The 25,920-nt window shown below is 42.2% G+C and overlaps 1 protein-coding gene across 2 annotated transcripts; it reads right to left on the bottom strand.

Moving 5' to 3' along the window:
• Nucleotides 1-1,075: 1,075 nt before the first annotated feature.
• fam184b (family with sequence similarity 184 member B) lies at nt 1,076-25,920 on the bottom strand. Of its 2 annotated transcripts, XM_069697527.1 has the most exons (18): nt 25,349-25,919; nt 19,413-19,601; nt 16,438-17,109; nt 15,579-15,714; nt 14,909-15,060; nt 14,271-14,816; nt 11,838-11,945; nt 11,446-11,744; nt 10,587-10,737; nt 8,927-9,046; nt 8,555-8,687; nt 8,072-8,202; nt 7,546-7,661; nt 6,537-6,893; nt 6,296-6,410; nt 4,528-4,635; nt 3,408-3,805; nt 1,076-1,680 (listed from the first exon to the last, which is right to left on the bottom strand). In XM_069697527.1, the coding sequence occupies exons 1-18, from the start codon at nt 25,496-25,498 to the stop codon at nt 1,608-1,610; spliced, it is 3,954 nt and encodes a 1,317-aa protein (XP_069553628.1). In that variant the 5' UTR covers nt 25,499-25,919; the 3' UTR covers nt 1,076-1,607. The 2 variants fall into 2 exon arrangements, with proteins under 2 accessions (XP_069553628.1, XP_069553629.1); XM_069697528.1 differs by lacking the exons at nt 1,076-1,680; nt 3,408-3,805; nt 4,528-4,635 and having other exon boundaries at nt 6,317-6,423; nt 25,349-25,920.

The raw sequence follows: 25,920 nt of genomic DNA, 5'->3' as shown, positions 1-25,920 counted from the left end.
TCTCATTCTACTGTAGGTTGTCAGATTTGCTGCTTTTCTCTGTTTTAAACAGCGTCTTTGTGAGCTGAAATGTGAGAAATGGTGAAATTTGTACTTTCAATAGACGATTCTTCTATCAACAATTGTTTAATCAGTTGATAACTAGCATTTCAAAATATGTAAATGTAGCCCAATATACTGGCAGGACCTTTAATAGTTTACAGTCAAACATATTGTGGGCAGGAAGTTTGACCTCTGTGCCATGCAGAGTTTGAACTTTTCGAAATGTAGATTAAAAATCCACCAAATAATAGTTCTGAATGTGTTGCTATGTTACAAGAGGACGTGAAACATTTTAGTTTCCCTGCTTCAGACAGTAATGTTTATCTTTACTGAACTGAGACAATATAAATCAACTGTCAGATTTAACAAATAACAGATGTTGGCCGATAACAATAATATGATCATAGGTCAAGATATCATTACTGGAATTTAAAGCTCTCAGCATCTGTTAGGATATGATGGAAATTTTGTATTTTTATAGGATTTTTGCAGCAATGACATGAAACGGTTTGATTTGCATGGAATTAGCCACAACTAGACCCACTGGGTACTTATGCAATCATTTATGTGATATGATGAAGAGTTTTGTGAATTGTAACCTCACTAACATGGGAAAGCCCCATTAAGCTCGTGTGAAAATAAACCACAGAAGACCTTTGGAGAGGTTCTCTATGTGAGGTAAATCAAACACTGTCGATGACGCCACGCCTTGTGCTGGGACACGAGAACCACGGTGTCTGGTGTGTTTCCATTTCGTGTGTGTGTGTGTGTGTTTTTCTAGCTGGGAGCTGAGCAGCCTGAGAAAACAGCAGATCCACAGCTCTACTGGACTCCAAAGAGTGAATATTCTCTTTGGTCTTTTTGTCTGTCAGTGTCTTGGTAGTTAATGTGATTTTTTGTGTGTCTGTTGTTCCATCACAGTCTCCACTTAAGGCTACTATCCTCCAGTTTTCCTGAAATCTCGGTACACCAACGCAAAAGTCTCAGGGTGTGTGTTTCTTTGCCATATACATATGCCAGTATACAAAGAAGCTCTTAAAAAAAACAAAATATTTTATTCAATTTCTTCATTAAGATTATTATACATTTTTGCATTGAAACAAGCTTCATTTTGGTATGGTGAGTCGTGTGTGTCCATTTTGATGTGGATCTTGATTGAATATGTTGAATGCTTCCATACTCGAGGAGACTGTTGACTTTAGGAAGTGTACTTTGCCTGGAATTATCGTGTGATGAGATTAGATCAAGAGTTGCATTGAAAAAGGAAGACTGCCTTTTAAAAAAACAACATATGGAGACATTTCAAACTATACAAACAAGATCCGACAGGCCTTATGTTCTGAGAAGAGGTCAGGCATGTTTTTGAGAAGCACTTTTTGGTTGAGCTTTGAGGCAATGTTTGAGATGGCCTTGCTGGTGATGAGCCCATATGTCTGTTTGTTTGTGTTTGTGTTTTAAAGGTTTTATGTGTGTCTGTGGGAAGCAAACCGATATGTATAAGAAGCAATGGACTGTATATGACATGTACTTGCAGCTGCTGTGTGTGTTCTTATGTGTGTTTGTGCTCAGAAGGAGAAGTATTTGGTGAACCACTCCTGCTTCAGCCCTTCTGTCCCTCTCGGTTCCAGGTACGGGCCCCTGCAACACAAGAAGCACACACTTATTTATTTACAACTGATTTCACTATGACACATATATCAGAGATTTTTAGGGCTGGTAAAAATTGAGGGGAAACCCAGTGAGGTGTTGGCAGAAAAGGAGGACAGGAAAGCTTGACTCGGATGCATTTATTTCAATAAAGACTGATATTTCTGCAAACTGCTTTTCTCGGTACAACCGTAGTCGGCTGGCATTTACAGGACACTAACTATCTTCTGATGCAAATTCAAGGAAAGGCCTGAAACCAAAAACATGCATACATCATCAAGAAATGATTTATTATGCTGGTATCGTATATTGTATATATGCATGCATGCTTCTTCCTTAAAGCCTCCTGATTCTGTGTGTTACAGTACATAACGGGATTCTTTTCTCGCTCACTATCTTGTATGAAAAGGATGAGCTGGTCCTCCTGAACAAACAGATGGAAGCAGCATTGTCTGTTGTTTATTTATAAGGCTCTACTGCAAAAACTGCCCAGTTACCTCTGCTCTCTGGTTACATCTAAATACTGTGCTTACAATGTCGAGTCACAGGACATTTTAACATGAGCGGCACCTCTTGTTCACACTGAGTGCAAATACTGCGCTGCATACAAATTAAATGAACTCCGAAAATTATGAAGTTTCATTCTCTTATTTTACTGGGACATTTTAAAAGCACATGCTTTTCATAAATGTGAAAATGAATTAATGTACACAAGTCTCTCTTGAAGGAGAGATCCCAATCTCAAAGAGACTACCTGTTTATATAAAGAATTTGATAATAATAATAATAATAATAATGAATTGGCACAAACCAGAAAAATCCAAGACATGAGTCAAAATAGAAAACAGACATTTAGGTTGCATTCAAAGAAACCAAAAAAATAGAAATCTGCATCTGAAAAAAATTATATTTCAATTCTGTGTTAAACAGTGCAAAGGGAAAATACCTCAGATGGTATTAAAAAAAATCTTCAATATCCTTTACAAATGTCGAATATTAAAAATTCTTATCTGCTAAGTGCACAAAATTTAATCATGAAAAATTCAGAATCTGACTTCGAGCTGTTATTAACTCGGTCAGTGCTGCCGCTTACAGAAGCGCAGACTTAAATGAGCTTAAAAAGACTAATCATGTCCACTTTAATCCATACATCCAGTTTATGTCAGTTAAGAGTTTAATTCATGTTATCGCTGGGAATTATTGTCATTTTGCCCCGGCTGGCTTTCTCATCATGCATTTACAAGTCTAAAATTTAACTTGTTGAGAAAAAAAACCCGTTATATATATTTTAAAAAATGTAATATGCTCCAAATATGAAGTTACTGTGTGAAAAATAATTCATGGTATTGAAAAATTGTTTTCTTATATTTCTATATATAAATTTTTTTTTTTTTTAATTTTAATTTTTGCCTTTACAATACAATAAAAGTGTTTATCACACAGTGACTTCAAAGATATTTAGAATTGATTTACTTTTCTTATTTGATCTTTCATTTTAAAGTAAGAGACATGTTTTCCGTCTTAACGTTTGTCCTGTAATTTTCCGTTTTTTGCTTGTCGTTTCCTTAATTATGAGGACATCTATTTTGGTTTAAGAGGATTTTGGCATCTTATCATGGAGAAGGCAGTTTGCAGAAACATCAGCCAAGTGAAAATGTTCCCCTCTTTTTTTTTTTTAGATTTGTAACATTCCTGCCTAAACAATAAAACACTCATACCTGATTGATTGGGCCTGCAGGTGTGCATGTGGGTCCTGGCAGGAGGGGGACACGTATCTGATGCCCGTCTGAGGTGAGGGGCAGACAGGGAGAGGAGCGGTGGGCGCTGGGGTGGGAGGGATGCAGGAGGTCCGGGATCTGGTGGAGCGAGGGAGGGAGGGGGAGGAATTTTGGCTGAGGGAGAGGGAGGTGTGCTTGTGCGGAAGAGAGGAGGTGGAGTAGTGGGGGGAGGTCTGAGGGTGGGAGGTGGACTGGTGGGGAAGGGTTGAGGAGGAGTGCTGATGGACGGAGGAGGAGGAGGAAGACGAGGAGGAGGACTGGGGTAGGAGGATGCTCCTGTCGTAGGAGCCGGCGCTGGGGATGCTGGTGACGCGAGGAGGCGACTCCACACGCTTCCTCTGAGAGAAGAACAAATTCACATGCAGGTAAGAATATTTTATTTAACCACACACTTTATGCTGCAGAACAAAGTGAGTCCGTTGTTCCAACCCAGTATCATGTCAAAGTGTGTAATAAGCATGTCAGTCCACTAGAGGATACTGTGTCTGTCGCGTTTAGCCTCGACAAGGTGCCTTTAGTTTGGACACTAAAAAACACGTAGTGAGGTTTAGGACGAATCAAGGTTTGGGTTGAAATAAGTCATTTTACATAAGTAATGTTAAGTTACTTAAAGTACAACTTTTGCAGTGTAACATATCTGCAAATTACATATATTTTGCATGGGAAGCATTATCTCACAACACATTTCAAATTAAGTTTTAGACTGATATTATGTCAAAGTGAAAAAAAAGTATGTGTTATTAAACTTTTTTTTTTTTCTGCAGGAACCATCAGTTTTTACTGGCTACACACCTCATTCTTAAAGAAAAATAATTCAGCCACAAGTCTGTATCTTTGCTGGCCAAATGTAACGTAAATAAAAGCAGCATAATGGAGTCATTACAGCGAGGGGGCGCGTCGTTATGACAGACTGGTGATCTGTCGAGTGGGCGAGCTTGTGCATTTCACTGCCTCGCGCTGCAGAGACAGACGCTGGCTTCGGCCCAGTGAGGCCTTCTGGCTGGAAGGAGCCTCCTTTTGATGAGTGCATTATGTGCATGAGCCGAACAGACAAACTCACCCTCATGGTTGGCGTGATGCTCCCGGGGCGGGACTTGCTGTCACGGAGCCTGAGGGTGCTGTTGTCCCCGGCAACAGGAGGGTGGAGCTGCAGCTGATGCCTCTCTTCCTGGAGGGAAGGAGGACGAGGAAGGACTTTCATTGGCCTCATTCACAACCAGTGTTGTTGTTGTGTTGTATCTGGAGGGTGTACATGTTTGCTAAGCTGCCTCATGCCTCACAGATGGCACACCCAGCACCATGTCAGAGGACACTTAAAAAAATATATAATTTTCTCCTACGCATGTATGAAAACTGATGATTAATGGAGACTGTGTTCCAATTAGATTCAGCCTGACTAGTTGAATTAATTATATTTTGTGAAAATTACAGGCAGTTTTCCAACTCTGGGTCACAAAACTTTTAACTGGCTCCAAGAATTACTGAAATTATGTTTTGCACCAGGTTAGCTTGTGGAGCAGGTTTTACTTTTTAGAGTCAGAGAAGCTTAGTTTATCAGGTCTGTACTTGTTCTTAACTGGACAAACGAAATTACTTTTTTTTTTCCCCTTCACTGGATGTAGTGACATTTAAGATACAGACAGGAAACATGGAGGGTAGAGAGGGTCAGCAACAAAATCCCCTGAAATGGATCAAACCATAGGTATTACAGTTGGATGGTAGTCATCCTAACAATGAGGACATCCTTCACCCCCAGGGGTTCTTCAAGGTGATCTCACAAGAAATCTTTAAACAAAACCTTACATTTTTAAACTTCATTAACAGTATTACCAGAGACAAAGTTTAGGAAAGAAACATGTACTGTCGCATTTCTTACATGACCTAACGAGAGGAATAGTTGTTGCCTTGGGAGTACACTACATTGCACAAACAGGTTTTTATTAGCTGCTTTTGCACATTACAGTACTGTACAGTGACAGTGGAGGACTTCAACGATAAGGCTGGTGATATTCTGGTTTTCATATTGTCAACAAATCCAATAAAAAGCCCAAAACTAACCATGCCTAATGCCATCTCTCTGTTTTATGGGCACAAAAATATTGTTTTATTAAAAAAAAAAAAAAAAAAAAAAGGCTTAATAACTTCCGAAAACAGCTCGGCACTGTAGTTTTTATCAAACATTATTCAAACAGGGGTAAAGTATGTAAATGTTGGGGACTATTTTTAGTCACGTCTTTATACCTATTTGCTGCTCTAATGAGGGTTTTCAGCAGCAGGACAGTGTATATGCGACTGAATCAGTGTAAACCACAGTGCCCCCGTTTATTATAATGAACGAACGCATTATACAGTGCAACAATGTGGCTCCTTAATAGTTTTTGGATTACAATGGAGCCATATGGCATAAATAAAAGATAGATTATAAACCTTATCAAACTTTGACTACACAAATTAATTTAGTCCGATCTATCCATCTATCTATTTTTCTTGGATTTGGTAAAAAAAAAAAATAAATAAAGTCAACTATATAATACTTTTTTCTTTCTTTTTTTTTTTTTTACTGTCAACAAATCCAAGAAAAATAGATAGATGGATATATACTCTCACACACACACACACACACACACACACACACACACACACACACACACACACACACACACACACACACACACACACACACACACACACACACACACACACACACACACACACACACACACACACACACACACCAGAAGCAGCTGTGCTTTAAATGAGTTCAACCTCTATGAGGGAATATGGAGGGAACAACTAATATTTAGAGGTGTGTGTGTGATTGTTCTCACCACTAATTGTTTAATGAGCTGGTCTCTCTCCGTCAGTCTCTCCTGGAGTCTCCCCAACTGCAGATCATCACATTGAGGCTCCCTCCTCCTGCAGCGTTCCTCCCGCTCCCGCAGTCTGCAGTTAAATCATATACAGAAACACACATCTTTTCTCACATACCTGCACTGATGTTCATTCAGAGTGTTTTCATGTCAAACTCTCTCTGTTTGCTGTACTTCCTCGTGTCTATCCTCTACTCACTCGTTCTCCAACGCCACTATTCGAGCCTGCAGGTGCGTTTGGGCGCTGCTGTACTCGGAGACCAAAGTCTGCATCTCCCTCTTGTGCTCCCTCCTGATCTCCTCCACCTCCTCTCTCCTCTTCTCCTCCTCACGCTCCTTCTTCTTCTCCTCATCCACCTCCTCTTCTTTTATGTCCTCCTCTTTCTTGTCCTCCCAGTGTTTCTGTGACTCCTCCAGTTTCTCCATCTCCACCCTCAGTTTCTCCACTTCCTCCTTCAGACGTTGTGCTTCTTCCTCCAGCTGGGCGTCTCTATTCTTCCTTTTCTCTGTGCTATCCTCTTCTTTCTCTTTAGCTTCAGGATTGTTCTGCACTGACCTGGGAAGAAGCAATATGTACAAGAGAAGGGTAGAAATAATGGGCATTTAATATAATAAAATATGTGTTATAAATTGCAAACAGTAATCAGTGTGTGGATTTGGGATATTATTGTTATGCTAAAATTGGAGATTCAAAATGTGAACTATTGTCTGAACCACTCAACATTTTGTTTTGTCAGTCCATTACTGAATTCATACAATCTAACTTTATAATCATTAGTTGTAAAATGTTTTTTTTTTAAAAGGCAACTGTTTACTCATTTCAGGGCAAGAATCCACTAAATTAGACCAAACTGCCAAAACCTTGAGGGCAGACTTTTAAAGTGGTATTACAAGACAGGGAAATTTAACACATCACACCTTTAAAATAATTTGTCGGTTGACAATAAATTAAGTGAAATTAGTTTTCATAGTCCATTAATCATCTTTTTCAACCAAAATAACAAACATTCAGAGCTTTCATCCTCTCTAATATTAGGATTTGCTGCTTCTCTTTGTCTAATATGACAGCACCAGACAGCACAGTGAATATCTTTCCCCTTGAAGTCTGGGAAACGGTGTTGGCATTTTTCACTATTTTCTGACATACAAAAAGTTGCCGCCCTGAAAAGGTGTCATTACTGTTGAAATAACAGCTTTACTGTCCCTACCGTTCCTTTAATTGCTTCTTCAGTGTTGCATTTTCTCTCTTCAGCTCCATCATGGCACAGCGACTCTCATCCAGCTGTCGCTCAAACACCTGATACTGATTCTGCTGCTTCAGGTCCTTCACACACACAAAAGCAGAGTGATATACAGTACATACACGCTGTCAAAGTCCGCATCAAGGTTAGGTTCAGAATGCAGTTTTTATAATGGTTAGTTCTGCTACATACATTAACATGCTGTGCTGACTTAATCTCACAGGCATGGAGGATTTTATTCACGCGGAGGATAATGATATCTGCGATAAAATTGCTGTGATTTGCTTGAGTGTTTGCACAGAGACAGATTACATGCTGGTAGTGATTTATAGGCTAAAACTCGCAGACAAAGAAACTGAGAGGTGTGTGTTTATGTGTGAACACGTACGTCTGTCAGTGCACATAGCAGGGCAAATATTCAGCACAGTGGTCGTTGAGGGTAGTGTGCATGCGTGCGTGCGTGCGTCCGTCCGTCCGTCTGTCTGTGTGTCACCTGTTGCAGAGCCATCATCTGTGTGTGTGCCTGCAGTTGAGCCTGTAGGTCTTCTATCTGCTGCATGTGTCTCTGGGTCATCTGTCTGCTCCACTCCGTGTGCTGCTGGGTCAACTCTGCACGCTGCTTATCTGATACCACAAGCACACGCGCACACACACAACCACATACAGAAAACAAAATCAATTTGGCCCACTGTTACAGGTACCCTTCTGCTGTTGCCATGGTGAAGTGTATCCATGGCAATAGCAACTTCACTGTTGAATTTATAATCTCAATGTGTATATCGCTCTGTGTGTGTGCGTGTGTGTGTGTGTGTGTGTGTGTGTGTGTGTGTGTGTGTGTGTGTGTGTGTGTGCGTGTGCGTACACTTGTTCGTTTTGTTCATGCAGCTGTGTATGTGTAAAAGACTGTGCTACCGCCTGCATGTGCTTATGCTAATGCTCATGTGTGTTTACACGTGTGTGTGCATATGTGTGTTACCAAGCTCCAGGTGGTGCATTGTCTGAAGTCTGTTCCTCTCAGACAGCAGATCTTCTTTTGCCTGTCTCTCTAACGCCTGCAGCGCCATGGCATGACTTTGCTTCTCCTCAGCTAAAGACTGCGTTTGGGGCTCCTTCGACACATTAATACACATTTATTTTTTTTGTTTTTTTTTACGACATTTCATAAAATCATATCTTTGCACTACAGTAAATACACGCACTCATAGAATAGCATTATGTTGCCTCTTTCCTGCAACGCTTTCATCAAGGCTGCTAAATTATTCATCACAGAGAAAATCTATGAAAGAGTGTGCGTATGATTTTTTTTTTTTTAATGTGTGTGTGTGTGTGTGTGTGTGTGTGTGTGTACCTGCAGCAGCTCCCTCAATTTCTTGTTTATCTCCTTGGTGTCTTGGACCTCCTTCCTCAACCTGTCAATTTCGGGGTTGCCGTGGCAATCATCTCCCTGGCCCGCCATCTTTTTCTCCGCCTGCATTGGTGAGAAATGGTGAGAAAATGATTTTAGAGGCTCTGTGTGCTGTAAAAGTAATCCTGAGATGATAAATTTGCAGCGAGAATTGAATGAAGATGTTGCTTTTGTTTAAGAATTTGCAGACTCAAATAGCTCTCTTAAAATAAATAAATAAAACCAAGACTCAATACAGGCTTATGGAACTAATTAAAAGAGTACTCGTGATTTAGTATTGCACTTCCGTGAGTTGGACTGAATTGGTATTGTTAGGCTGAAATATCCTGACTTTCAGTTTTTGATATGACTCCGAAGACGTTTTGTCCTACAGTTAGAAACAGCTTCATACTGTCAGACTTATCAGACTCATCCTGCCTTGTAAACATCAACATCTTTCAAGCTCTGCATCCCAATTTGAAATGCAGGCTTCCTATAATACAGTAAACTCCAGGCCCAAGCTGAGACACCCTGGAGACATCATCAGTGTCATTTTCTGAGACTCGACAAAGCTCCTCCAGAAACATTATACAACTGATTTTACTTTACACGACTCGTGGACTCTCCTGTCAAGTCTGACAGTTTGATATGGCCTAATATCCTAAATGAAATTTGACACTAAAAGTCATTTGAAAGCATGTGAGAATAATCTTTTACCAACAATATATTTTTTAAAAATGATCAACAAAATTTTTACTGATCATTTAATTCTTTAACGCACTTTTTACGAAAAAAGAAAAAAAAAATCTGTTTCTTCAAGCATCTTCTATGTAAGGATTTGCCGCCTTTCTCCATCATATATGATGGAAAACTGAATGTCTTTAGGTGTTGGGCTGTTGGTGGGTCAAAACTAAAGATTTGATGACGTAATTTCAACATCAATTATAGTTCGTATATTTTAACATTTTCTCATATTCAGAACACAAATAATGCCCATACAGCAGTTTGAGCCGTCGTCAGAAGTGACGATATTTGGACGAGATGGGGAGGAGCGAGGAATGGATCTAACTGAGAACAATCCATGGGCACTTTACCCTCCCACCTACACCGGCAACCTGACTGCACCTCAAGCAAGTCCATCAAACCAGGTACGCCCCCAAACATACCTCTTTTTGAAGCCTAATATCTATTTAATGATGGAACTATTTTCAGAAAGACCACCAGAATACTGATCAGAAAGAATGAATTTAGATAATGACACCATAATCACTCGTGGAAAAATGTGATGACTTTGTATTTCATGAGAGAAGTTGACACTTTTTGAATGGGAGTCTATTAGATCTGGAGGTTTTTTGGAGCTTGCCCCTAGAGGCCCTCAGTTGTATTGCACTTTAAAGCACTTCCGCTTGGCTTCATTTTCCAGACCCCGAGACTACAGTACAGTACAGTCTATGGATAAGTCTGGTTCAAGACCTTCCTCCCCATGTGTCTGATTTTTACAGCTATTCAAGTAGAATATGAACATTGACGAGAAAACAAAATGGCGTAAATCCATACGGCTGTAAACATTGAGACTGAACATCATAAATGGGTTGTTATAACTGAGTTTGTGAAGTTGTCTCACCTGTGACTGCAGCTCGGTCAGTTGACCCTGCAGCTCAGATATCTGGGTCTCCAGCTCCTGCTCCCGGCTCTGCCATCTCTGTTCGCTCTCAGCAACAGCAGCGTTCATCTCTATCCTGAACTCTGCTCTGAGACGATCCTCACACTCTGCCCTGCAGGCATGCATCAGAACAAGGAGTGAGGCACGCAAGTTTACCATGCATGGTGCTAACGTGATTATTTCTCACTTTACTTAATAACTTGATACCATAAAGGACATAACACACAAAATCAGTTGTGGGCAGAAACCTGTATTCTTTCAGCTAACAGGTTTTAGATGTGTGTTTGCAAATATTTGCAAAATGCATTAATGTTGTCTCTTGACATATCATTTGTAGGAGAAGGAAGTGACATCTAAACTGGAAATTTAAACTAATTAAACACATTTAAAATGCAGTTAATTATCTGTTTTCAGTGTGTGCATAGACAGATCAATGAACAATAAGCTGGTAAATATGTAGAATCAGTCTGAGACAGGATAGACTCATTAGTCACTGGAAATGGCTTGTGTTTATTTGAACTGTGGTATTGATTTAATATTCATTAATGCACTGACACCATTTAATGGCTCACATTCTTTGGCATGTTTTTGTTCTGGTGAACACATTTCATGTCAATTAAACTCATTCAAATTAAACTGCACTGATTGAGGAGAAGATGCTATGGATGTGGCTGTGAGCCACAATTTGAATGATTTGCTCGCTCACTTTGATCTTCTCCAGTGATAATTTAAGTGATGGGCAGTGGGGGATTACAAGCAGAGTCAAGACTTTGTAACGTAAGCCTAAGCAGGTCTGGCAGGTCCGTGTTTATGCCGCTACCTGATCCGGTCCTCTGTTTGCCGCTGGCTCTGCTCGAGAAGACTCCTCTCTGTGTTCAGTCGGCTCTGTTCCAGGACTTTCTCCTCCAGCCGATGCTTGTCAGCTCTCAGGGACACTATCTCTCTCTGCTGTCTGTCCCGCTGCCTCTCTACCTCCTCCTGAGTCCGAGCCAGTCGAGTCCGAGCCTGATGAAGCTCTTCCTCCAGACGAGAGCTCTGCGGTCCACATGACAGTGCAGCTTCAGGGGCCACCTTTTCTTTCTTGTCTTTGTGATGGATCACCGACTCCAGCCTACAAATCTAAGAGCACATATTACAGATATTAGAATTACTTTCATCTGATATTTTATCTGGTAACAATACATGTTCAGTGAGTGTAATCTGACTTCTGACCTCAGCGGTGGCATCTTTCAGTTTTGTCCTCATCTCGTCTCTTTCCTTCTCAAGGCTGCTGCGTAGTTCCTCACCAGCTCTCCTCTCCTCCTCCAAACGCACACAAACCTTCAAAGAATATTCATCCTCATCAAAACTAATATTACATCAGTAATTTCTCTTCTTTCTAGCTCTTAACACAACCATACATACATCTTCGTATTACTAAGCCTAATTAATAATTAGTAATAACGACGCTCACGCAATAAAAAGGCTCAAAGGCTAGCCAATTATGTGATAAAATCACTCTCAAGTTCTACAGTTATACTGACAGCTAAAAAATACCAATTAATCATGCTCTTTTAGTCCAATCTGGGGTTGAGGACCTCCACCCCGGGGGGTCGCAACAGAATTAAGAAGATCAGAGCAAGTGATTTTTTTTTTTTTCTTACACATTTGCCTAATCTTTGCTTTTTTTTTTTTTTTCTTACAAATTCCTCTTTTATTCCACCACCTCAGGTCTTTGAGAACATTCAAATGAAATGAGGGGAAATATGGCCCTTAGATATATACAGTTGCTGTTACAGAAAGTCCTCCAACCCACATGACCGAGTAGGTGGGTTGTTCTTCCTCTCAGATACGACTCAGAGGAATGTTTCCTAAATTAGCGCCGCTGGTTAGGTTCGGGCATAAAAAATACTTGGTTAGGTAAAGATAATGGTTTGGGTTAAAATGATGACTTGAACCATGTTGTCTGTGAAAGTTACTACCGTCTTAAAATTATGCATCCCTTGTTGTCATGTCAACAGTAAAGGCAAATTTAAAAAAATAAAACATTCCAATTTGTGGCTAGAATCGGGAACTGAACAGCAGTCTCCTGCACTCAGTCCGCTGTTGTATGAAACCATCCAGCCAACCACCACCTCCGAACAAGGAAAAACTTTATATAGATTTCACCTGAACTCACTTCTCTGGGACACCAGATTGTTGATATTTATAAGACTGCTCGAGGCTGCCTAACTTTAAAATGTAGCAGTGGGTTGTAAAAAGCTGCTCACACATGACCTGTAGGGTTGTATTTTGGAAGAAGACAGTATCTGCTGTAAAGTAAAACTATTACTTTGTTTCACAGTTTCTCAAGCCTAAAATGTTTAAAACCGCTAAATTAGACGGAGGTTAGGCCCAAAATGTGTAAAAGAGAGTCCAGCTCTATTAATATGTTGGTAATTTGTCTATTAATCAGGTTTGTGGATCAAACTTGGCTGGAAAATGCTGACTACTGTGAATGATTAAGGCTGTGTCTGGAGGATTTTACAGGAGCACACATTTTGTGCATCACACTGACTCAGCAGGAGATGTTTTACTGCCTCTGCTGTGTGACAGGATGAAAGGAAATGTCATTACTCTGAGCAGTTTTGTTCCCGTATCGAAAATAATTACATTCAAAGTCTGACTGAAACCAAAATAATTAAGCCCGTATTATTCGGCTTCAACAGCTGAACATCAGGCTATTTTTAAAGTTCTGAAAAAAATGCACATTTTGGAGAAGGTGTTCTCTTTTTCTACAAAGCCTGTCATCTTACTTCACCATCTGAACATAGCTCTGTGGGTTTCAGTGTAATATCACCAATGCTAATAAAGGATATACAGGATGATATAACAAATATAGTAGTCGAACATCCTGGATCACTAAACAATTGTAAATGCAGATTTTACAGGAGACAGGTCATTGATGTAAACACATCTCCTATTCTCCACCTTTAACTGATGCCTCCTGTTATGATGAGGCTGCATATGTAGGCCTGGTAGTGTGCCTCAAAGTAAATATTTCTAGCAGTGCTTACAAGCTACGCCGGAGATATACTTGCTTTTTAACCATGTTTTTGTGTTGGCTGCGTCAAAAATGTAATTGCTTACACACTTGCCAATGTACTGTATGTGTACTGTGTGTTACTGGAGGATTCCACAGGAGGGCAAACCAGAGAACGAAGGATATAACTAGAACATCTGGATTTTCATGATGTAAACAATTAACATGGCAACATTACCGTATTTGTATTTGTGGAAAATTGGTCTCAGTGGACTGGTCATTGATAAAATTGCTTAACCAGCCCAGGTGTCTGATGACTTGAGGACAAAACAGACCATCTGCATCGTCCCTTCTATGTTTTTCCAATATTTCATTTGCAGGTCATCTTCTAAAAGTTTACTGATCTCACACAGAAGAAATCTTCATATTTTGAATTGTGCAGTAGCAACACATCATAGAGATGCACTTAATTGTGGACTTTGTCTATTAACTTTTCTTCCTTACTTTCAGATATTAATGTCACTGCCTACTGACCCTGTCACATCCACACACTGCCCCTACTGTTCATATGTGTATTGCTTGTACATCTCTGGCCTTGTCTGGATTAACTCTTCCCTCACTGTGGTGTGCAGACAGATTCTGACCTCTTGGTTGGTCTTCTTCTCTGAGCTCAGAGCTTCTTGGACGCTGTTCAGTTCAGCGGCATGTCTCCTCATCACCTCCTCTATCGCCTTCCGCACCTGCTCCTTCAACCGCTTCCTGTCCTCCTCGGCCTTCTCCACCAATCTCTTCTTCTCCTCCTCCAGCTTCTGCTGCACATTGGCCCTCTCTGCCTCGACCTGTTCAAAGCTTTTGTCCAAATGGGAACGAACGCGAACCCTCTCCACTTCCAGTTCTTTGCGTAGCCGGTCCACCTCTTCATCTTTTTCTCTCTTCAGACGTTCTTTGACCTCTTCCCCTTCTTTGCGCAGCGCATCCTTTTCCTCGTCTCTTTCTCTGCGCAGTCTGTTTCTGTCTTTCTCCAACTGAACCTTTTCTTGCTCCCTTTCCCTCTGCAAGCTTTCTCTTTCTTTGTCTAGCTCCTTCTGCAGTTTGTCCCGTTCATCGTCTGCATGCTTCTGGATGCGACGCAGCTCCTCTGTTTGGGCTCTCACCATCTCTGAGCGCAAACTGGACAGGGCTTCAGCATGCTGCAAACACGCACACAACATATTTATTCAGCACCTTGGAACCATATCTATATCTACGTCCACACGGCTTTCTTTCATCTTGTGAGTGTTACCTGGCGTATCTGCCGGGCGTGGTCACTGTTTCGGCCGCTGCTCTGTAGCTCCAGCTCTCGGTTCCTGCTCTGCAGACGACTCACCTGGCTCCTCAGCTCCTCCATTTCAGCACACACACACACATCGCAGCCTCCACGATTCAGCAGCTCCTCTACACACACACACACACACACACACACACACACACACACACACACACACACACACACACACACACACACACACACACACACACACACACACACACACACACACACACACACACACACACACACAAAGAAAACACCAGGTTGAACACAAGTGCACACATACATACAAGCACGCTGACTTATTATGTATAACAGAGGCAGAATGGGCTTCCATCAGACTGAATAAGGGGGTGGGCCGAAAACAAAATTCTTTCGTATGGAATAAATAAAACTCAGGGCTTTTCTGCTGACTGGGTATGATGACACTTTGATGAAACTGTTTGCCTTTGTGGAGCATGAATAATGTGGGTTTGTTGCATCTTCTGTATATATTATAATAGTGTGAGGCAAATGCTGAGTCTGCTGAATAATGGAAATGCACTGAGCTCAGCTGAGTTCACTTTTTTTTTGTGAGCTTCCTCCAGCAGGCAGGTAAGAAGACAGGTGGACAGGCAGACACAGACCATGAGAGGCAGACTACCTGCTCTGCTCTGCAGCTCGTCCTCCTGCAGCAGCAGCCTCTCCTTGGCGACCGCTAGCTCCTCCTCTGCTCGTTTAGCCACGCCCTCAGCCTCCGACACACACCTCCGATCCAGCTCCAGCTCCTCCTCCAAGTCCTTAGAACGAGTCACAATACGGCCAGGGGGGAGTTTGGCGTACAGGGCAACCAAGGAGGCGATGCAGGGGAGTATTGTGGGTTCAAGAAAAAAAGACAGATGAGGATGTGAAAGAACCCGACAGCAAATTTGACACAGGGAAGGAAGAGAGAGAGAAAGAACATAAGTCAGACAAACAGGGATAGCACTAGAAAAGGAAGTGTGGGATGAAATGTGGTGAGTCAGGGAGCTATCTTCCCAGCTGTGAGCCTTTAATGGTCTGCTGTGGAGGCTTATGTCAGCTCTGTGCCAGCTCTCGTAGGACTTCTTAATGTTCATGCGTGAGGTGATAATGGTGGTGGTGCAGCGAATCTATCCTGCTCAAACTACTCATTAGCAGATAGTTGGCAGGGGGAATAGCACTCAGGGAGGGCAGCCTGTGGTTAGACAAGCAACCCCCCCCTTCTATCTCTCCCTGCTTCCACCTCCCTCTCTCCCTTCCCATCGACACAATCATTAGCTGTGTGCATCAGAGACAGGAAGCTGCAACATTTCAATTGTTCTTTTACCTCCCTGTTCACTGCACTGGACTCCAGTTTCAGGATGAGTGAGAATATCACATGTCTGTGTCTGTGTGTGTGTGTGTGTGTGTGTGTGTGTGTGTGTGTGTGTGTGTGTGTGTGTGTGTGTGTGTGTGTGTGTGTGTGTGTGTGTGTGTGTGTGTGTGTGTGTGTGTGTGTGCACCTGTATTCGCTCTTGCAGTTTGACTGTGTTTCTCTTGCTCTCGGCCAGCCTCTCCAGGTGACTTTCCCCCTCTGCTTCAGCCCTCTTCACTCTTTCCCGCAGAGCGCTGTGCATTCCTTTTTTCTCCTCCTCCTCCCTCTCTTCCCACCGCTGCCGCTCCTCCCTCCATTCTGCCTCTATCTTCTTCCTCATTTGATCTTTCTCTTCATTTAGATCGTTCACCTTTTGCTCCCATTGCTCCCGCTCCTCTTTCACAGCTTGCCTCTTCTCCTCCTCACCTCGATCCCGTTCCTCCTTCACTGCCTTTAGCTCCACTGAGAGGGCTTTTACTCTCTCCAAGTCCTCACGCTGCTCTGTTTTCCTCTCCTCCTCTTTCTTCTTCTCTTCATCTTCTCTTTGTCTCTCCTCGTTTTTCCTGCTTTTCTCCTCATCAGCGATTTTCTGTAGCTCCTCACATTTGGTGTCCAGTTCTTGGATCTGCTCCTCAGCCTTCTCCAGTTCTTTGCTCAGTCTCAGGCTCTCCTCCTGGACATCACTGATCTGGGCCTTGGCCTCCTGGAGCTCTTCCTCTGCAGCCTGGAGCCTCTCCTCAAACTTTTTTCTCAGCTCCGCTTCAGTTTCACGCTCCCTCTCCTCCGCCTGGATACGGAAGCACTCAAAGTCGGCCTGCACCTGCAGGCACATAGGAATTTACACATTGCACTTACATATAAATTCACTGCACACTGACTATATGTCCTAAATACAGACAATTTGTTCCTTGCTAATATGACAGCATCCCAAAGTTCCTGCAGTTATGTGGCAGCAGTTACATACTACAAATGTACTATTTCATTTAAAAGGAACTGCAGTGAACAATTGGTACAGCATGTATATAAAACATCTGAAAAAAGCCATAACTCTGGTCATGAAGGCCAATTAGCTTTGCAGTCTCATTCAAACAACTATCAGTGTGTGGAAAAGCACCATTACCAGCCTGCACTGTTGAGATCTGGCAGCTTGGAGCCCTAAATTTATTTTTCAAAATTCTGATTCTTTATTGCTACTAAAGTAACCAGGAATCACAGTTCAGCAATAATATTCAGAGTTGCACTGAAAATATAATTTTACAGGACATTTTGTAGTTATAGAGAAAATGTGATGTTTCTTGAAAAATAAGATAAATTCGAAACGAAGCAGACATTCCTATTTGAACATTATTTTACTCTCCAAATATGATGAACTGCAGTCTAATAATTTTTCACATTTTTGGACATTCAGCTGCGCTACTCAACACCATCTACAAGATCCTCTGAGTTTAGAACTATAGTGCAGCACCTTTACACATAAATGAATACCAATTACATTCAAACCAAACGAGTTCACACAGAGCTGATTTAGCCGATCACTGCCAGATAATTTCTCTGTATGTCACAGTATAAAGTTTTTAAATCAGTTGTCTGATGAGACACTCCTGTGCCAGCCAGATGAATGCATACTGGGCATGCTCTATGGGCACCAGAGACCCCCACCAACTGAGCCGACTCACTAGCCCTATGCTAACTTGAGTGAAAATGAAATAATTCAATCTTACGTCTCTTGTAGACTTGTCAAATATTATTGGACCGCATTGATAACATTTTGATAGTAAAACACATCAGTTTATCCAAAATGTATCTGCATCTTAACAGGCAACAGTGGAGCCTATGACGTGAGCGCATCCTGACAGTGTTTGTTTAATTACTCTCACTGGCAGGGGGCAGAGAAAAAAGCTCCGCATTGCAGGTTTAACTAGCAACAAATTCCAATTAATTAATTGAAAATTTGCCAATTTAACACAGCCATTATTTTCTTTATAGTAAGCAAATAAAAATACATAGTTCTTTACGGGAATTTTTTTTTTAACTTATTCAGAGGTCACCACCCATGAGATTAAGCATTTCTAACTTTATTCACAGAAAAGTCTCTTACCTTCTTACACTGAGTGTATTACTGTATTACCAACACCATGGTTAAGGTTTGTCGATATGAGTTTTGACAAATCTGCTGGTAAAAATATTTCCAGTAAACACAACATGAGATGGGACTCCACAGTCTTGTTTTATGTTTACGGTGACACTTTATATTAGATTTCCCTACTAATAAGCAATATATAAATGTTGAATAAACATCTTGTAACCCACTATAATGGAGTTTTAAGGTAACTGTAGGGACATTTTTAAGTGCTTCTTAATGCACAGACAGACTTTGTTACAACCCAAATACATTAATAAACTTTTCTTATTACTTGTTTGTATGTTGCTTATAGATACTAAATAGGGGGACTTAACATGTAAATGTTACCATGTTTTGGCATCAGTGGCTTAATGACACTATTCTCGTCTAAGTTTAATAATGTGTTCATCCTTCTATGAACGTATTCATCTTGTTCTACTGTGTTTTCCAGGTTGACATACGCTGCACTGGGACTCTGTTGCACCTGTCTACACCCGTGGAATTCATTGTTAAAGGACAATTCATGCATTTGCTGGTAAGTGTTGGCAGTTGTTGGACCTGCTTTGAATCTGCAGCAGAAAATGACAATCGAAACAGTACAACATGGTGGATGACAGACAAACCAGACAGATGAGGAAGAATAAACATCTCTAAATAAAAGTTTAAAGTCTGTGTACATTTGTTATTTCTTTAGTTGTAAGGATGTATATTTTTTTTCTCCCAAAGAGCTCATAATAAGGTCATGTGGGTATTTATGATTCATGTTAATGTTTTATTGTGGTGCGCAGGATATAAATCATTGAGTCTCATACCGGGTGAAGTAACAGACTATCTGAAATGTGTTGACTGTTGGAGGTTGGGTTTATGGGTGGGTTTGATTTGTGGCTCCCACTGGGAGTTTACACATTAAATTACAGTGATACCTCATGCCCTTGAACGATGTGATCGGGAGGGTAAGAGTGCACCCACACACACGTGAAAGGACGGACACATGCACACACCTGTGCTCCCACTCTCTGCTGCTCATCCAGAGACCCCTGCAGTTCAAGGAGGCGTGTCCTTAACACTGACCCCTCCCCTTCGTGGCACGTCTCCATCAGGATGCGGTGCAGCTCATCGTGGTGGGCGTGGCTCAAGGTCTGCAGGGCCGTCTCCTGCTCCTCATTCTTCATGTTCAGAGAATAAATCACCTGCAGAAGATCAGCGACAAACAGATTGAACAACTCTGTCCTCTCCTTTAGGAACAGATTATGCTTTACCTTTAGCTAAAAAAAAGAACAAATCACCAGTGATGGGGTTTTGATGTTTATTAATTACTCTTGCTTATCACTGTGAGTTGTGTTCTTGATTCAGGCTGCCACACCTTAGATGGGCATGGCTATTGTGATTTTTGATCAGGCTATTAACAGTTTTCTTCACGGATTATTGCAGGGAATTTTTGTTAGTGGCTGAAAATTGTAGTTTTAAGGTTTTGCATCCAAAATGTCGAGTGATTGAAGTTTTTTACCTTATTTATTTAACTGCAGAATAATTTAAAGCTGAAACCGCTGGTCATTGTTGAGTACAAGATGACATTGGAAGCTTTCATTGCAGACTGAGTAATGGATTTTCCCCCTTTGACTACATTAACTACTTATTTTATGTGACTTTTAAATCATATATTATTGTTTGGTGATCAATTTTGACTCCTAAGTTTCAATGTTGCTTTCTAGACCAAGTTTACATGAGTAAAAAAAATCCTCAATTTTCTTTGAGCACACCTGGTAACAGTTTACATCCTCGTGGATTCAGATGATTCACTGCATGGTTGTTTTCATTCTTTATTCATTTAAAAGACGGACGTAAAACTCAACAGCAGCCCATACCAATACTACTTCACAGATGGACATTGTTGCGTCAATATTATGAGCTGCCAGCTTTACGATAACAAATATTAAACTGACTCTGAAGTGGAAACACAACAGTAGCCAAAACACAAATAAAGAGGGTTAAACAGCAACATTGACAAACTGTGTGCCTCTACTGTAACCAAAGACTCGTGAGCATCTTTTTGCAGTGATGCCTGCCAACATGTGTGGTGTCTCTCCCACTCCCCTCTATAGATTATGACTAGCATATGAAATATGGCCTATTTCACCCCACTATTCACTTTACAGTCTACTTCATGCCGACAATGTCATCATCAGCTCCTAGTGACCCTGACATCTCATTTACCCACTTGCAGAGGTGTGTGTGCGTGTGCGTGTGCGTGTGTGTGTGTGTGTGTGTGTGTGTGTGTGCGTTTGCGCGTGCGCGCGCGCGCGCGCGCGCGTGCTCGTGCTCAAGCATGAATGTGGGCATGAGGAGACACATGGGCTCATATTTTACCCAGCCGCCTCTCTGTCTGCAGCACACAGCTGGTGCAGCTCTGCGGGACATTCCCTGTGTGTGTGTGTGTGTGTGTGTGTGTGTGTGTGTGTGTGTGTGTGTGTGTGTGTGTGTGTGTGTGTGTGTGTGTGTGTGTCTCTCTCTCTCTCACTACACTTCTCTTCCACACACACTTCCATGGCCTCAACATTGTCCGTCTCCTGTAATCTATCATGTATTTCTTCTAACCCGACTGATAATATCGATGTCAGATTTGACATCTCTCCAAATCCTGTCAGTCAAACACCGGTACACAGTGTCACTCTGGCTATTCAATCACGTCATGATCCACGAACTTTGGCTCCCGAACTATGACTCATGACGCAGAGGAATGAAGGGGACTCTGAAATGAGGGCAGGCTCTGAGGGGAGTGCTGTTCTTGGCTGTCCTCTTTGACTGGTTTGAAAGTGAGAGCAAGGAGGGAAGGAAGGAAATACAGCATGAGGGAAGGAAAGAGAGGACAATCAAGTAAAGGTTCTTCTAAAAACCTGTTAGTGTTGTAGACCAGTCGGTCCCGTTCTGGGGTTAGGACCCCCATAAGGGGCCACGAAACACACTATATGACAGAGAACGTGCACAGACACCTGATCGACACGCTATCTGTTATTGTTGAACATCTCAAACCAAACAGTGGTCACTGATATGCTACTGAAACAGCCGGCGCTCTTTCCACAACATGTTGGAAACTAGCTGCAGGGATCTGTTCCCATTCAACAACAAGAGCATGAGAGAGGTCAGCCGCTGATGTTGGGTGATGCGGCCTGGGCTGCGGTCTGCATTTCAATTCCTCCCAAAGGTGATGGATGGTGTTGAGGTCAAAGCTCTGTGCAGGCCACTCAGGTTATTTCACACCAGACTCAGAAGATAATTTCTCACACAGAGATGCTGTCATTTCAAAAGATTAAAGATTCTTCTCAAGAGTATAGTCACAAAATTGGAAACATACACGGACACGACAAAAAAAACCTTTAACTTCAAGATTCCTCTTAATTTGACCTAAACCCAAAACATGAAAAACATTCCCAGACCAAAAACACACAAAGCCTGTGGACATCATTTTGGCTATACGGTGTAAATCTGAAGAGTCACTGCACCCTAAAAGAGGGAAATTAAAAAAACACATGCATAAAACCACAAATTTAAGAATTTTTTTTCCCCCCCAAAATTTTCTTTCATTTTCATTTGGTAATGTTGGATGCTTTTACCTCTTCATTTCTCTGAAGATTATTCAAATGACCAAATCTGAGAGGATAAAATTAACAATCGAAGGTTTTAAACTGTTCACAGCTCATATAAACTGAGATGAGTTGTCCCAGCTGTCACTGCTTTATCTTAAAGATCAAATCACATAGGAAACCAGTCTTCATCACTAAAAGAGGTGTATTTTTACTCTGATAAACTTAAAGGGAAACTACAACATTTCAGAGAATAAATAACCTAATATTACATTTAAATTCTAATCAATAAATAGCATTTTTTTTTTCAACAAGCTGTGATGCTGGGGTGTAAAGTATGATAACTAAACTTACAAACTAAAGTTTAAATATGATCTTTCTATTTAACAGACATGATTGAGTCACTTCACTGATTCTTCTCTATGTGTATTACTGCCGCGCTAACTTTTAACATTGACCTTTATCTCTTAAACCTCACTTGCAGCAAGAGTTAGCTGCCATGGGCTTGCCTTAAGGTTAGCACACAGTTAAGGAAAATATAAATGATGATATTCACCGGACAATTTTCTCATTTCTTCACCACTTACAGTTGTGAAAAAACACAAGATGTCATCATAAAAGCCTTAACAGTGCCTATTAGATTTGTGATGCCTTTATTTTCAAATTCCAGTGCACTAACAAAATGAAAGGCAGTTTCACATTTGGACTCAGTTTTCTGGTTGTAAATCTGAAGACACTTGCCGCAGCAGCCTGGTCAGAGAGTGGCGAGAGCCTCTTGCTCCTATAATTCCTGACTCGAGAACCCCATATTGATCCTGCCAGTCGATAATGTTATTCATGTAACCTCACAAGCCAGTGCCTGTGCTTATTGACAATAACTTCATAGTCAGCAAAGCATGAAATTAATATTCTGTCTGCAGCGTAAAGGAGAGCTGAGACGAGTTAGTTGAAACAGGAGTGAGATGCAGACTGACTGGTTGGTGCACAAAGGAGAGGTTAGGCAAAGAGACAAGCAAGCATGCACACACTTTCTCTAACATCAATCCCCCCTCCTACACACACACACACACACACACACACACACACACACACACACACACACACACACACACACACACACACACACACACACACGCACACGCACGCACGCACGCACGCACACACACACACACACACACACACATACCTCCACACATATCAAAGAGGGTACTGGGTGTGCTGGATTACAAAGCAGGGAACACTGTGACGTGTGAGTAGATAAGGTACGTACAGGAATGCAGACAGAATTAGCGCTACTGGTCAGAAGTGTGGGTTTATATGTGCACATAAGCACACACTTTAATATACTACTGTTGATCTGTGTGAGTCACATAAGGAGACTACTCTTCTCCCTGTATTCATGTGGGTGTGTGCATGGTTGTTCACGCACAAGCTTATGTGAACATTCACAACAGCTGGCCTGACACGGTCAGCTCTCGCTTTCTTCCCATTGGCTTGTTCGGCCATGTAAACACACTGCGACGTGCTACTGGTTTATCTTTAGAAGCACCCATTCAGCGAGGGCAGACCACTCTCCCTGACAGGGAGGGAGGTATGGAGGGGGAGTTGTGTAAGTCAAGCATAAGTGAGGATGGGTGAGTGGAAGAGAGAGGGATGAGCCGACGTGAGGAGGTGTGTTAAGTTTATGTGCGTGTGCGTGTGTGTGTGTGTGTGTGTGTGTGTGTGTGTGTGTGTGTGTGTGTGCGTGTGTGCGTGCGTGTGCCTCCCTGTTCATGCACACAGAATAATGGTTATCAAATATATAAGGTTACCACAGCTGACCCATTTTCCACTTCTTCTTCACTCCACACCCCACCTCAAAACACTCAAATAAACCATGTGTCACATGCCCAACATCCCAAAGCTCAGAGGAAATGCTTACACCAAATATGCAACATGATAATTCTTATATTTCAACTGCGCTCTCAGATTTATTTACTGAGGTCACCACAGAGCTAAAGCGGGCTGGCATGGCGTGCATAAAGTTTCAAGAGAGAGAAACAAGTCGAGACTTCTGAGGAGGAGCAGAGGAGCGAAGGGGCAGGAGAGGTAGAAGGACAGGGCTGGCAAATCCCTCTAACAAGCACAGACACAAGTGCTGACCCCTCATCTGTGTCATCTTTGTTTGTGTGCGCCTGTGAGTCTGTGTGTGCGAGTGGAAGCCCTTCAAACGGAAACACACAAATCCAGCATGTAGTACAATGCTCACATGTATTCCTGGACACACACACACACACACACACACACACACACACACACACACACACACACACACACACACACACACACACACACACACACACACACACACACACACACACACACACCTATCTACCAACCTGCAGGCGACACAGAGGTGTACCCGTAAGGGGAGGTGGGAAGTGCACAGTCATCAGTAATTGTCATATTTCAACAAGCCATGGGTCATGCCCTGCCTCTGTAAGCACTATTGTGCAGCACAGAGAGGGAGAATCCCCACACAGCAATGCTTACTGTATGAAAAGCCCAGCAGCTACAGCCACTGCTGCTGCAGCTGTCAAGTGTGCATGCACATGGAGGAAGATGCACAGCATAATGTGTTGGTCCTAATCAAGAAGAAATCACAATCAGGGCTTCTCATTTATTGTATTTCTTATCATGACAAAAATATGAGCAATTTCCTGGTTTCACCTTATTCTGGAGGATTGTGCTGCTTTTATCTGTTAATTGACAGCTCCGGGTGCAATTTTGTCTCTGTTGGTCAGACAAAGAAGCTGCATTTTGGGCTTTGGACCGATGAGATGTGCAATTATTTTTTTAAGCGGTCAAATTATATATCGATGCCTGGTGAAGATAATCCATAAATCAACTGATAGCTATTACATCCGTCTTAATTGCTGATTGGTTGTTTGGCTCTCAGATTGCTGGAGATCTGCAGCCTGCACCTAAAGCTCTCAGTGATCTAATGTCAGATTACTGTCAGTCACGAAGACGAACGAACCTGATCCAAGTTTCCCAATCAATACCCCAAGAGACGGTGTGATTTGTGCCCATTTATAATGCTGTTAAAGCACGTAGTTGTTTAAACTGCCCATTACTGTGACATTTTATTTTACTCGCCTACATCATGAGGTATTTCTTATTTCTATCTCCCATACATTAATATGATATTTTGATAAACATGTACCTATATTTCTGCTGTGAGATCTGTTGGTGTAAAAAATAGGACTATGTGTCAGTGCGATGGCAGATAGTGAAGCAGCCATCAGATCATCCAGTCAGCCTGACACACTGACATCCGGCGGCGCGCCTCTCGCGGTGTCACCGGCGGGTCTTACCTTGGTGAGCTGAGCGATCTTCTTGCACATCTTGTTGTGCATCTGGTCGTCGTACAGCTCTTGCTCGATGTTGGGGAACTCTGCCGCAGTCCCGTTCACGGCGGAGCCCGGCCCGGGGGGCTGAGCAGCCTTACCGGCGCCTGAAGCCATAATGAAACCCCCCAGGGGAACTTCCCTGACCGGAGGATAGTCAGAAATGCTCCTGCCGCCTCTCAGATGAAAAATCCCACCTGAAATCGTGGCAACTTTTTACTCGTGCATCTCATTCCTCCGTCAGTAGACCCTCTCCCGTGAACAGCATCTCAAAGAATTCGCTGTGAAACATTTGGTAGTAGATCGGCGGGGCTCTCCTCGTGCGTTGTTGCCCCTCTCGCCTACTGTCCGCCCGGTGATCGCGGAGGTCACACGCTGGAAGTCCATCGGGGACGCGCTCGCACCAACCGACCCTTTTCTGCTGTCAACAGATTTTTATTTTTTTATTTTAATATTCTAATGAGGAGCGCTCGAGGATGAAGGCGTACAGTCCAACCACCTGTCTCGCGGCAGGGGCGTAGAGGGGCGTGTGTATCCTA

Source organism: Brachyistius frenatus, unplaced genomic scaffold, assembly GCF_029030835.1.
Source record: "Brachyistius frenatus isolate BFR_SWC_R1_liver_20210118 unplaced genomic scaffold, ASM2903083v1 Contig_23, whole genome shotgun sequence".
NCBI lineage: Eukaryota > Metazoa > Chordata > Actinopteri > Embiotocidae > Brachyistius > Brachyistius frenatus.
The sequence above is the reverse complement of the archived record's forward strand: the minus strand, read 5'-3'. Positions and strand labels throughout refer to the sequence as shown.